Here is a 12,992-nt window from a genome sequence, read left to right as displayed (position 1 = left end):
GTCACACAATTACTTCTGAAGAGTAACAAATAGGGGCTAATGCGACAGCAATTTGGTACAACATCCCACAAACATCATAACAATCAGCTCACTTTGTGGGAAGAGAGGGAGGTGGGAAGATTACAACTGTGTTTAGCATAGGAACAGGAGTAAGCCATTTAGCCCCTTGAGCCTAATCTGCCATTCAATGAGATCATGGCTGATCCATGACCTAACTCCACAAACCCGCCTTTGCCTCATATCCCTTAACACCTTCGGCTAATAACACTTAAATCTTAGTTTTAAAATCTATCAATTGTCATCTGAAGAGTCCAAACTTCTACCACCCTTTATGTAAAGAATTATTTTCTAATTTCACTCCTGAAAGGTTTTGCTCTAGTTTTTATACAATGCCCCTTAGTCCTAGACTCCCTAACTAGCGAACATAGGGTCCATTGGGGGAATCTATCTGTTCCCCTTAATATCACAGAATGGCTACAGCACAGAAGGTGGTCATTCAGCCCATTGTGTCTGCGTTAGCTCTCCGAAAGAGCAGTTTACCTAGTGAGGTGAGAGTGACTGCCCTTGACATCAAGGCAGCATTTGACCAAGTATGGCAAAGAGCCCGAGCAAAACTGAGGTAAATGGGAATCGGGGGGAAACCCTCCACTGGCTGGAGTCATACCTAGCGCAAAGGAAGAAGGTTGCGGTTGTTGGAGGTCAATCATCTGTGCTCCAGGACATCACTGCAGGAGTTCCTCAGGGTAGTGTCCTAGGCCCAACCATCTTCAGCTGCTTCATCAATGACCTTCCTTCAATCATAAGGTCAGAAGTGGGAATGTTCCCTGATGATTGCACAATGTTCAGCACCATTCACGACTCCTCAGATACTGAAGCAGTCCTGTAGAAATGCAGCAAGACCTGGACAATATCCAGGCTTGGCTGATAAGTGGCAAGTAACATTCACGCCACACAAGTGCCGGGCAATGACCATCTCCAACAAGAGAGAATCTAACCATCTCCCCTTGACATTCAATTGCATTACCATCGCTGAATCCCCCACTATCAACATCCTAGGGGCTATCATTGATCAGAAACTGAACTGGAGTAGCCATGTAAATACCGTGGCTACAAGAGCAGGTCACAGGCTAGGAATCCTGCGGCAAGTAACTCACCTCCTGACTCCCCAAAGCCTGTCCACCATCTACAAGGCACAAGTCAGGAGTGTGATGGAATACTCTCCACTTGCCTGGATGGGTGCAGTTCCAACAACACTCAAGAAGCTTGACACCATCCAGGACAAAGCAATCCGCTTGATTGGCACCCCATCTACAAACATTCACTCCCTCCACCACCGACGCACAGTGGCAGCAGTGTGTACCATTTACAAGATGCACTGCAGCAATGCACCAAGGCTCCTTCGACAGCACATTCCAAACCCGCAACCTCTACCAACTAGAAGGACAAGGGCAGCAAATGCATGGGAACACCACCACCTGCAAGTTCCCCTCCAAGTCACACACCATCCTGACTTGGAACTATATTGCCGTTCCTTCACTGTCGCTGGGTCAAAATCCTGGAACTCCCAACAGCACGGTGGATGTACCTACCCCACATGGACGGCAGAGGTTCAAGAAGGCAGCTCACCACCACCTTCTCAAGGGCAATTAGGGATGGGCAATAAATGCTGTCCTGGCCAGCGATGCCCACATCCCATGAATGAATAAAAAACTCCCCTGCCTTCTCCCCGTAACCCTGCACATTCTTCCTTTTCAGATAACAATCCAATTCCTTCTTGAATGCCTCGATTGAACCTGCCTCCACCACACTCTCAGGCAGTGCATTCCAGATCCTAACCACTCACTACGTGAAAAAGTTTTTCATGTCGCCATTGCTTCTTTTGCCAATAACCATAAATCTGTGTCCTCTTGTTCTGATCCCTCCACCAATGGGAACAGTTTCACCCTATCTACTCTGTCCCGACACCTCAATTTTGAATACCTCCATCAAATCTCCTCTCAACCTTCTCTTCTCCAAGGAAAAGAGTCCCAACTTCTCCAACTATTGATAGAACTGAATGGTTCATCCTTGGAACTATTCTAACCATTCTTGTGAATCTTTTCTGCACTACTTATAGGGCTATGGAGATCGAGGGGGAGAGTGGGACTGACTGCATTGCTCAGAGAGCTGGCATGGACTTGATGGGCTGAATAGCCTCCTTCTGTGGCACAAATGACAATGACTCTCCAAAACCTTCACATCTTTCCTAAAGTGTGGTGCAGAGAACTGTACTGAGGCTGAACCAATGTTCTGTTCAAGTTTAACATAACTTCTTTGCTTTTGTATTCTACGCATCTATTAATGAAGCCTAGGATGCTGTATGCTCTATTAGCTGCTCTCTCAACCTGTCCTGCCACATTGAATGATTAAAAACTTGGATCAAATCACCCGTTAACACTAAGTTCCAGGAAATACAACCATAGTTTGTGGAATCTCTCCTCATAATTTAACCTTGGAGTCCACTCTTCATTCTGGTAAATCCACACTGCACTCCTCGGCCAATATATCCTTCCTAAAATGTAGTGTCCAGAACTGCTCACAGTACTCAAAGTGTGGTCTAACCTGGTCTTTGTATAGTTGAAGCATGACTTCTACCTCCTTGTATTCTAGTCTAGATACAAAGGCTAGCATTCCATTAGACATTTGATTATTTTCTGCACCTATTCATGACATTTTAATTTTATTTCTTTCCTGGGATGTGAGCATCGTTGGCAAGGCCAGCAATAGAGATGAATGGGTATGAATAGAGACGAATGGGTATGATTTAGTGGTGATTACGGAGACGTGGTTGCAGGGAAACCAGGTTTGGGAATTGAATATCCAAGGGTACTCTGTATTTCGGAAGAATAGGCAGGAAGGAAAAGGAGGTGGTGTGGCTTTGTTAGTAAAGGAGGAGATCAGTGCTGTAACGAGAAATGATATAGGCACTAGAGATCAAGACGTAGAATCAGTCTGGGTAGAAATAAGAAATAGCAAGGGAAAGACGACCCTGATGGGAGTAATCTGTCAGTCCCCAAACAGTAGCTTCGCAGTGGGGCACAGTATAAACCAGGAAATACTGGGGGTTTGTAAGAAATGTACAGCAATAATCATGGGGGATTTTAATATGCATATAGACTGGATTAATCATATTGGCAAGGGGAGCCTCATGGGAGAGTTCATTGAATGTATTAGAGAATTTTTTTTGGAGCAATATGTTGTGGAACCAACCAGGGAGCAGGCTATTCTAGATTTGGTATTGTGTAATGAGGTGGGATTAAATATTGATTTCATAGTTAAGGATCCTCTAGGGAAGAGTGATCATAGCATGCTAGAATTTCAAATTCAGTTTGAGGGCGAGAAACTGGAGTCCCACACTAGTGTTCTGGGGTTAAACAAAGGTAATTACATAGGCACGAGGACAGATTTTAGCCCTAGTGGACTGGGCAGGAAGACTAAAAAGTAGAATAGTTGATGAGCAGTGGCAGATGTTTAAGGAGATATTCAAATCCTCCCAACTAAAATATATTCCAGAGAAGAAGAAAGATTGTAAGAGGGGGAAAAAAGCGTCCATGGCTAAGCAAGGAAGTTAACATAAAGACAAAAACTAAGGCATACCATATTGCAAAGGCCAGTGGCAGGCTGGAAGTTTGGGAAACATTTAAAGATCAACAAAGGGTTACTAAAAAAAGTAATAAAAAAAGCAAAGGTAAATTATGAAAGAAAACTAGCGCAAAATATAAAAGCAGATAGCAAAAGCTTCTATAAGTATATAAAAGGGAAGAGAGTAGCGAAAGTGAATGTTGGTCCCTTGGAGGATGAGACTGGGGAGTTAATGGAGGGGAACACAGAAATGGTAGAGATATTAAATCAGTATTTTGCCTCAGTTTTCACAGTGGAGGACACTAGCACCATCCTAATAGTAACACGTTATAGGCAGGGAGAAACTTCGAACAATCATCATCACTAGGGAAAATGTACTGAACAAACTATTGGGATTGAAGGCAGACAAGTCCCCAGGGCCTACATCCTAGGGTCTTAAAGGAAGTGGCAGCGGAGATAGTGGATCCATTAGGTATAATATTCCAAAATTCCCTGGATGTGGGAAAGGTTCCAGTGGATTGGAAAAAGGCTAATATAACGCCCTTATTCAAAAAAGGAGGGAGGTAGAAAGTAGGAAACTATAGACCAGTTAGTTTAAAATCTGTCATTGGGAAATTGTTACAATCCATTATTAAGGAAGTAATAACAGGACATTTAGAAAGTCAAAACGCAATCCATCAGAGTCAGCATGATTTTATGAAGGGTAAATCGTGTTTGACTAATTTGCTAGAGTTCATCGAAGATGTAACAAGTAAAGTGGATAATGGGGATCCTGTAGATGTATTTTATCTGGACTTCCAGAAGGCATTTGATAAGGTGCCGCACAAAAGGTTAATACACAAGGCAAGATCACATGGGGTTAGGGGCAATTTATTAGCTTGGATAGAGGATTGGCTAACCAGCAGAAAACAGAGTCGGTCCTTTTCTGGTTGGCAAGATGTAACTAGTGGGACGACCCACAGGGTTCGGTCCTCGGGCCCCAACTATTTAAAATCTATATTAATGACTTGGATGCAGGGATAGAAAGTACTATAGCCAAATTTGCAGATGACACTAAAATAGGTGGGATAGTAAGTTGCAATAAAGAAATTTACAAATGGATATGGATAGGTTAGGTGAATGGGCCAAAATTTGGCAGATGGAGTTTAATGTGGATAAGTGCGAGGTTATCCATTTTGGTCGGAATAGAAAAGCAAATTATCTAGATGGAGAGAAACCTCAGAGTCCTTTGGTGCAGAGGGATCTGGGTGCCCTCGTGCATGAATCGCAGAAAACTACTATGCAAGTGCAGCAGGTGATAAGGAAGGCAAATGGCATTTATTGCTAAAGGAATAAGAGTATAAAAGTAAGGAAGCATTGCTGCAACTGTACAAGGCATTAGTGAGACCGCACCTGGAGTATTGCGTACAGTTTTGGTCCCCTTACTTGAGGAGGGATGTTGTTGCATTGGAGGCAGTTCAGAGGAGGTTCACTAGATTGATTGCAGAGATGAGGGGTTTGTCTTATGAAGAGAAATTGAGCAGTTTAGGCCTTTACTCTCTGGAGTTTACAAGAATGAGAGGAGATCTAATTGAGGTATATAAGATGATTAAGGGGATTGACAAAGTAGAAGAGAGAATGTTTCCTCTTGTGGGGAAATCTAGAACAAGAGGTCATAGTTTTAGGATAAGGGGTAGCAGATTTAAAACAGAGATGAGGAGAAATTACTTCTCTCAAAGGATCGTGAGGCTGTGGAATTCACTACCCCAGAGTGCGGCAGATGCCGGGACATTGAGTAAATTTGAGGAGATAGACATATTTTTAATTAGTAAAGGGTTGAAGGGTTATGGAGAACGGGCGGGAAAGTGGAGTTGAGGCCGAGATGAGATCAGCCATTGAATGGCAGAGCAGGCTCGAGGGGCTGAATTGCCTACACCTGCTCTTAGTTCTTTTGTTTTTGTGTTCTATTTGTTGCCCATCCCCAATTGCCCTTCACAACTGGATGGCTTGCTAGGCCATTTCAGAGGGTAGATAAGAGTAAACCACACTGTTGTGGGTCTGAAGTCACATGTAGGCCAGACCAGGTAAGGACAGCAAATTTCCTTCCCTACAGGACATTAGTGAACCAGATGGGTCTTCACGACAATCGATTATAGTTTCATGGCACCATTACTGTGGCTTGTCTTTCAGTTCCAGATTTTTACTAATTAACTGAATTTAAATTCCACCAGCTGCCGTGGTGCAATTTGAACCCACGTCTCCAGGTCATTTGCCTGGCCTCCGGATTATTAGTTCAGTGGCATTACCACTACAGTCGCCCCAGTAACACGGGAAACGTCACCCAGCCCAGACATGGAAAGGATTGACAGACTGATGGATCTTTTTCGAAAATGTGGGGTGATACATGGGCATTCTTAGCCGGAAGAGCAATTTGTCTGGTTAATTCCAATAACGAACAATTCTTCCATGCTAAATAGTTACCTGACCCCTGGGTGGTTTGCGTCCAACTTCTTAGAGAGATTTGAATCATCTATGTGCCTGAACCCTCAAGTTTCTTTGGACTTTCACTGTTTCTAGCTTTTCACCCTTTAGAAAGTACTCTGTTCCATCTGTTTTAGGTCTAAAGTAGATGACCTCACATTTGCCTACATTGAAATCCATTTGCCATAGTTTTTCCCATTTAGTTAATCTGTCAACAGCCCTTTGTAATTTTATGCTTCCAGCTATACTGCTTACAATACCACCTATCTTTGTGTCATCAGTATATTTGGATATGTGGCTTTCTATCCCATCATGTAAGTCATTAATGACTACAGTGAATAGTTGAGACCCTAACACAGATCCTTAAGGGACACCACTTGTCACATCCTTTAGAGTAGATGCCCATTATCCCTACTCCGTGTCCTTCCGCTCAGCCAATTTCCTAATCAATTCCATGAGTTTCAATTTTAGTTAACAATCTCTTATGAGACACTTTAGCAAATGCCTCTGGAAGTCCATATAAATAACATCCATAGACAATCCCCTGTCCACTACTTTAGTTACTTCTCCAAAAATAATTCGATCAGATTAGTCAGGCATGACCTACCTTTTACTAATCCACACAAGCAGCAGTCCTAATTACACATGTCTTTTCTCTCTTTCCTTCAAAACTATTGATAAAAGTTGGCATGGTCTCTGCTTCACTGCAAGGAATGGCAGCTATATTGTCTTCCTGGTAAGAGAGACACTTAGGAGGGGAGACTTGGAACACGGTCAACAATCCTTTGCCCTGACCTTCAAAAGAACATCTCCACATTTGTTTTATAACAAGTACCCCCACCTCAGTCATCTGCAGCCTGAACAACAAAGGACTGGGCTTTTTTTTTAATGTGTTCATGTCCCAACCAATCCACAACATGTAAAAATACAATTTACAAACCAACCTTTAAAAAACAGAGGCACATTTTATACAGCAGTTCTGTCCCCCACTGCCAACTATTGGCCAGAACAAAAGGGCGAGGAGGAGGAGGGTTGAAGTCAACTATCAGCCAGGGCCCATGTTGAACAGAGCGTGGAAGAACTCATTTCTCTTAGAATTAACACCATGAAATCACAGCTAAAAGTACTTGTTGCTACTCTTTGTTCCACCTACATCTAATAATTCATCAAGCTACAACATAAGCATTCCTTAATAAACAAATGTCGCAGTGAGAACAGCAGCCACATTGTGTAGATACAAGCAATACATCTCTGCTTGAAACAAGCAGTTTCCATACAAGTGTATGGCGTATTGTGCTAGCGTTAAAAGTTGTATTCCAGTAGCACCAGTTGAAAACAGGCACCGAAGTAGATGAATTATTGCAATGAAAGATGCAAGGTCTTCAAATAAAATCTAGTATTGCTGCCTTAAAAACTGAACTTAATTACATCTGCCTATAAATGTTGAAAAAGAAAAAGGATTTATATTCATGTAACTACTTTCATGATCTCAGGATGTCCTGAAGTGCTCGACAGTCAAATAAGTACTTTTTGAAATAAAAACAAGAAATGCTGGAAATACTCAGTAAGTCTGGCAGCATCTGTGGAGAGAGAAGCAGAGTTAACGTTTGTCAGTGACCCTCAACCGTGTCCGGTCCACTTCCTGAACCTCTACCCTCACCCCTTCCCCTCCCTCCCAGAACCGCGACAGTGTTCCCCTTGTCCTCACTTTCCAACCCACCAGCCTCCACATCCAAAGGATCATCCTCCGCCACATCCAGCGTGATGCCACTACCAAACGCATCTTCCCCTCCCTTCCCGTCAGCATTTCGAAGGGATCGTTCCCTCCACGACACCCTCGTCCACTCCATTACCCCCACCACCTTGTCCCCTTCCCACGGCACCTTCCCCAGCAATCACAGGTGGTGTAATACCTGCCCATTTACCTCCTCTCACCTCACTATCCAAGGCCCCAAACACTGCTTTCACGTGAAGCAGTGATTTACTTGTACTTCTTTCAATTTAGTATACTGTATTCGCTGCTCACAATGTGGTCTCCTCTACATGGGGGAGACTAAATGCAGATTGGGTGACTGCTTTGTGGAACGAAAGCATGACGCCAAGCCTCCGGTTGCTGGCCATTTCAACACACACCCCTGCTCTCACGCCCACATCTCTGTCCTGGGATTGCTGCAGTGTTCAAGCGAACATCAACGCAAGCTCGAGGAACAGCACCTCATTTACTGACTAGGCACGCTACAGCCTGCCGGACTGAACACTTAGTTCAATAATTTCAGAGCAGGACGTGCCTCCCTTTTCATTTTTAGTTATTTTTTCTTTGTTTATTTTATTTTCGTTTGTTTTCGCCTACCCACTTTTCTTTTCATGTTTGCGCTTGGGGCCAGGGCTGTTCAGTTTTTTGTCAATTGACATCCTCTCTGTATTAACGCTTTGTCTTTCACCACACCATTAACATACCGTTTGCCTTTGTTCCATGATGTTCTGGTCAGTTATTCTCTGTGACCTTCTCCTTTGTTATCTCTTGCCCCACCCCCACTTTACTTGTTTAAAACCTATTACATTTCTAATATTTGTCAGTTCTGATGAAGGGTTACTGATCTGAAACGTTAACTCTGCTTCTCTCTCCACAGATGCTGCCAAACCTGCTGAGTATTTCCAGCATTTCTTGTTTTTATTTAAGATTTCCAGCATCTGCAGTATTTTGCTTTCAGTACTTTTTGAAATGTTGTCACTGGTGTTTTATAGGAAATTCAGCTGCTAATTTGAGCACAGCAAGGTCCCATAACAGCAATGGGATAACAACCAGATATTCTGTTTCAGTGATGTCGATGGAGGGATAAATATTGGCCAGGACACTGGGGAGAACTCATCACATCTTTGAATAAGGCCAAGGGAAGACAGGGTCTCAGTTCTTGTTCTTGTCTCAGTTTATGGTTTCATCAAGAAGGTGGAACCTCAGATAATGCAGCATTAGCCTAGATTACATACTCAACGCTCTAGACTGGGGCTTGAGCCCACGACATTCTGACTCTGAGGCAAGCGTGCAACCACTGAGCTAAGACTAATGAAAGAAATCCTTTGTGATAAAGAACAAAGAAAATTACACCACAAGAACAGGCCCTTCGGCCCTCCAAGCCTGCGCCGATCCAGATCCTCTATCTAAACATGACGCCTATTTTCTAAGGGTCTGTATCTCTTTACTTCCTGCCCATCCATGATTCTGTCTAGATACATCTTAAAAGACGCTATCGTGCCCGCGTCTACCACCTGGCAACACGTTCCAGGCACCCACCACCCTCTGCGTAAAGAACTTTCCACGCATATCCCCCCTAAACTTTTCCCCTCTCACTTTGAACTCGTGACCCCTAGTAATTGAATCCCCCACTCTGGGAAAAAGCTTCTTGCTATCCAACCTGTCTATACCGCTCATGATTTTGTACACCTCAATCAGGTCCCCCCTCAACCTCCGTCTTTCTAATGAAAATAATCCTAATCTGCTCAACCTCTCTTCATAGCTAGCACCCTCCATACCAGGCAACATCCTGGTGAACCTCCTCTGCACCCTCTCCAAAGCATCCACATCCTTTTGGTAAGGTGGCGACCAGAACTGCACGCAGTATTCCAAATGTGGCCGAACCAAAGTCCTATACAACTGTAACATGACCTGCCAACTCTTGTACTCAATACCCCGTCCGATGAAGGAAAGCATGCCGTATGCCTTCATGACCACTCTAATGACCTGCGTTGCCACCTTCAGGGAACAATGGACCTGAACACCCAAATCTCTCTGTACATCAATTTTCCCCAGGACTTTTCCATTTACTGTATAGTTCACTCTTGAATTGGATCTTCCAAAATGCATCACCTCGCATTTGCCCTGATTGAACTCCATCTGCTATTTCTCTGCCCAACTCTCCAGTCTATCTATATTCTGCTGTATTCTCTGACAGTCCCCTTCACTATCTGCTACTCCACCAATCTTAGTGTCGTCTGCAAACTTGCTAATCAGACCACCTATATTTTCCTCCAAATCATTTATGTATATCACAAACAGTGGTCCCAGCACGGATCCCTGTGGAACACCACTGGTCACACGTCTCCACTTTGAGAAACTCCCTTCCACTGCTACTCTCTGTCTCCTGTTGCCCAGCCAGTTCTTTATCCATCTAGCTAGTACACCTTGGACCCCATGTGCCTTCACTTTCTCCATCAACCTACCATGGGGAACCTTATCAAACGCCTTACTGAAGTCCATGTATATGACATCTACAGCCCTTCCCTCATCAATCAACTTTGTCACTTCCTCAAAGAATTCTATTAAGTTGGTAAGACATGACCTTCCCTGCACAAAACCATGTTGCCGATCACTGATAAGCCCATTTTCTTCCAAATGGGAATAGATCCTATCCCTCAGTATCTTCTCCAGCAGCTTCCCTACCACTGACGTCAGGCTCACCAGTCTTGATGGTTCAAGATTTTTTTTAAAACAGGTATAGTTATCACCAAAGTGTGCAGTTTAATCTAGTCCTCGAGGACAAAAAGGTGCTACAGATTGTGCTACATTGCTATTTAAAATATAAAACATGTACTTATCTGGAGTGGTTTGTAATAATTACACTTTACCACATTATCAGTGTTTAAATCTGAAGGCTATAAATCATAAGTTAGTCTACAACACGAAGCACATTGAACTAGGCTTACATGCAGCATATATAGAGAAAATGGGGGGGGGGGGGGGGGGGGAAAGAGGTACAGATACCTTTCTGGACGTGGATAATATCGGGAAAATTGGTCAAGTGCCCCTGGTAAAGTGCTAGTAAGTCCACTATCGGGTCTATATCTTGTTTGGGCTGTTCTGCGAAAAGTTCTCCTATAGCATCGTATGCGTCTCCAGTGAAGGCAATGGCACGGTTGAGTCCGACTGAGAAGGGCTGCTGGTCCATCTCAAACGCTTGGCTCAGCAATCGGAAAGAAGAGCCCACTTTCTGATACTCCTTCTTGAAGCCCACCACCTGCTTCCTCGCAAACTCGTTGGCGGTGTGGCTGAGCTGGAAGACGCTCTCATCCATCCTCTTGGTGAAAGTTTTGAAGCCGTCCACCCTGCTCTCCACCTCCTGCAGGTCCAGGTGGTTTTGCGCGGTGCTGAGGGTGAGGAAGAAGTTGCCCCCCACCATGTCGTCCTTCTCGGCTTTCCGCTTGCCCTGTTTCCACGCCTTCTCGTCGTTGCAGGTGAGGAAGTGCTGGAAAACATCGCAGCGGGCCAGCACCGGGTGGCTCGTCATGTGGTTCATCCACAGGATCAGGCCTTTCTTGCGCTTGGAAATGAAGTCCTCCTCGAAGCGGCCGGTGGCCTGTTTCTCGGGGATGTGGGGCACCGAGATGACCGGGAACTTCTCCACCAGCCGGCCGTACAGCCAGTCGAAGTGTTTGTAGCGCCGATTGACCGGGCTCTGAGTGTGACTGGGCACCAGGCGGTAGGAGATGTAGCTCTTAATGCCCTTGAACTTAGTCTGCTTGGTGGGCTCGTCGATGGAGCAGGTGAACGGGTAAGGGTCCTCCTGCCACTCGGGGCCGTGCGGCCCGTTCACCACACAGATGCGGTCACCGTCCTTGACGAAACCGGACGCCTCGCCCAGGATGAAAGCCTCGCCGCCCGACTTGACGAAGGTGGAGAAGCGGTTCAGATTCCTGCTGACCGTGGCCGTGCTCTTGGAAGAGGCGGAGGAGGAGACCGACCCCCCGCCACCGGCCCGGCCGCCAGCCCCCGTGCTCACTTTATACCGGCCCGGCCCGTCCAAATCCGAGAAGCCGCCGCCCCCGGACAGCGGCTCGTCCGCAACCGTCGAGTTATCGTCCCAGTCATCATCCCAATCGTCGTCGTCGCCGCTGCCGGACGCCTGGTGTTGTAGCCCCACCATCCCGGCCCCTCCTCCTCCTCCCGCCGCCGCCGCCGCCTGTAAGTGAGGCGGGGGGCAGAAAGTGCTCGCGGCCGGGCCAGCGAGTTGCGGTTGGGGTGGCGGCACTGCCGGCACGTTGGCATAGCGGGAGGCGGGGGTCTCGCTGGCCTGGCCGCCGCTCGTAGTCCGCAGGATCTGCACGTACGAGGCCGGGAAGAGGCCCCTCTCGCCGCGGCTGTTGACCCCCTCCAGCCAGCCCTCGATGTCGTGCTCGCTGTAAACGGTCAGAACCTCATCCTCCCGCACCGAGATCTCGCCCACATTCTCACTCTGGAAATCATAGAGAGCCCGAGCCTGGAGCGCCATCGAGTCGAGCCCGCGGTAACCGCTCACTCCGGGCCCCCAATACCCTCACTCCGGCTCCCCTCCTTTAAAGGCCCCTCACTCACTCTGGGCCCCCAATACCCTCACTCCGGCTCCCCTCCTTTAAAGGCCCCTCACTCACTCTGGGCCCCCAATACCCTCACTCCGGCTCCCCTCCTTTAAAGGCCCCTCACTCACTCTGGGCCCCCAATACCCTCACTCCAGCTCCCCTCCTTTAAAGGCCCTCACACTTCACTCCCCCTCCTTAAAGGCCCCTGACTCACTCAGGCCCCCCTCCCCAAACGCCCTCACTCACTCCGGCCTCCCTCCCTCCCTCCCCGAACGCCCCTCACTCCGGCCCTCCTCCCCGAACGCCCCTCACCTCACTCCGGCCCTCCTCCCCGAACGCCCCTCACTCACTGCGGCTCCCCTCTCCAAAGTCCCCTCAATCACTCACTCCGGCTCCCCGTCCCCAAACGCTCCTGAGCCCGGCTCCTCAACACCCTCACTCCGGCTCCCCCTCTGTTGAGTGGCGGCGGAGAGGCTGCTCGCGGTCTTCCCTGGTCGGCTGCAGTTCAGTGATTACTCTTCTCTCTCCAACAAGTTGTTGTCTTAATTGACAGAAATCCTGCGAGTTGACAGAGAATCAAC

General features: G+C 46.6%; 1 protein-coding gene across 1 annotated transcript in view; it reads right to left on the bottom strand.

Moving 5' to 3' along the window:
* Positions 1–12,657, bottom strand: part of LOC137370989 (sorting nexin-18-like) — a 79,229-nt gene extending 66,572 nt beyond the window's left edge. Inside the window, exon 1 of the mRNA XM_068032896.1 lies at positions 10,841–12,657. Coding sequence (XP_067888997.1) covers positions 10,841–12,344 — 1,504 coding nt within the window. The 5' untranslated portion in view covers positions 12,345–12,657. The remainder of the gene's footprint in view (positions 1–10,840) is intronic.
* Between the last annotated feature and the right edge of the window lie 335 nt (positions 12,658–12,992).

This window comes from Heterodontus francisci, chromosome 1 (genome assembly GCF_036365525.1).
Source record: "Heterodontus francisci isolate sHetFra1 chromosome 1, sHetFra1.hap1, whole genome shotgun sequence".
Lineage (NCBI taxonomy): Eukaryota > Metazoa > Chordata > Chondrichthyes > Heterodontiformes > Heterodontidae > Heterodontus > Heterodontus francisci.
Note: the sequence above shows the minus strand (reverse complement) of the source record. Positions and strands in the feature narration are given on the sequence as shown.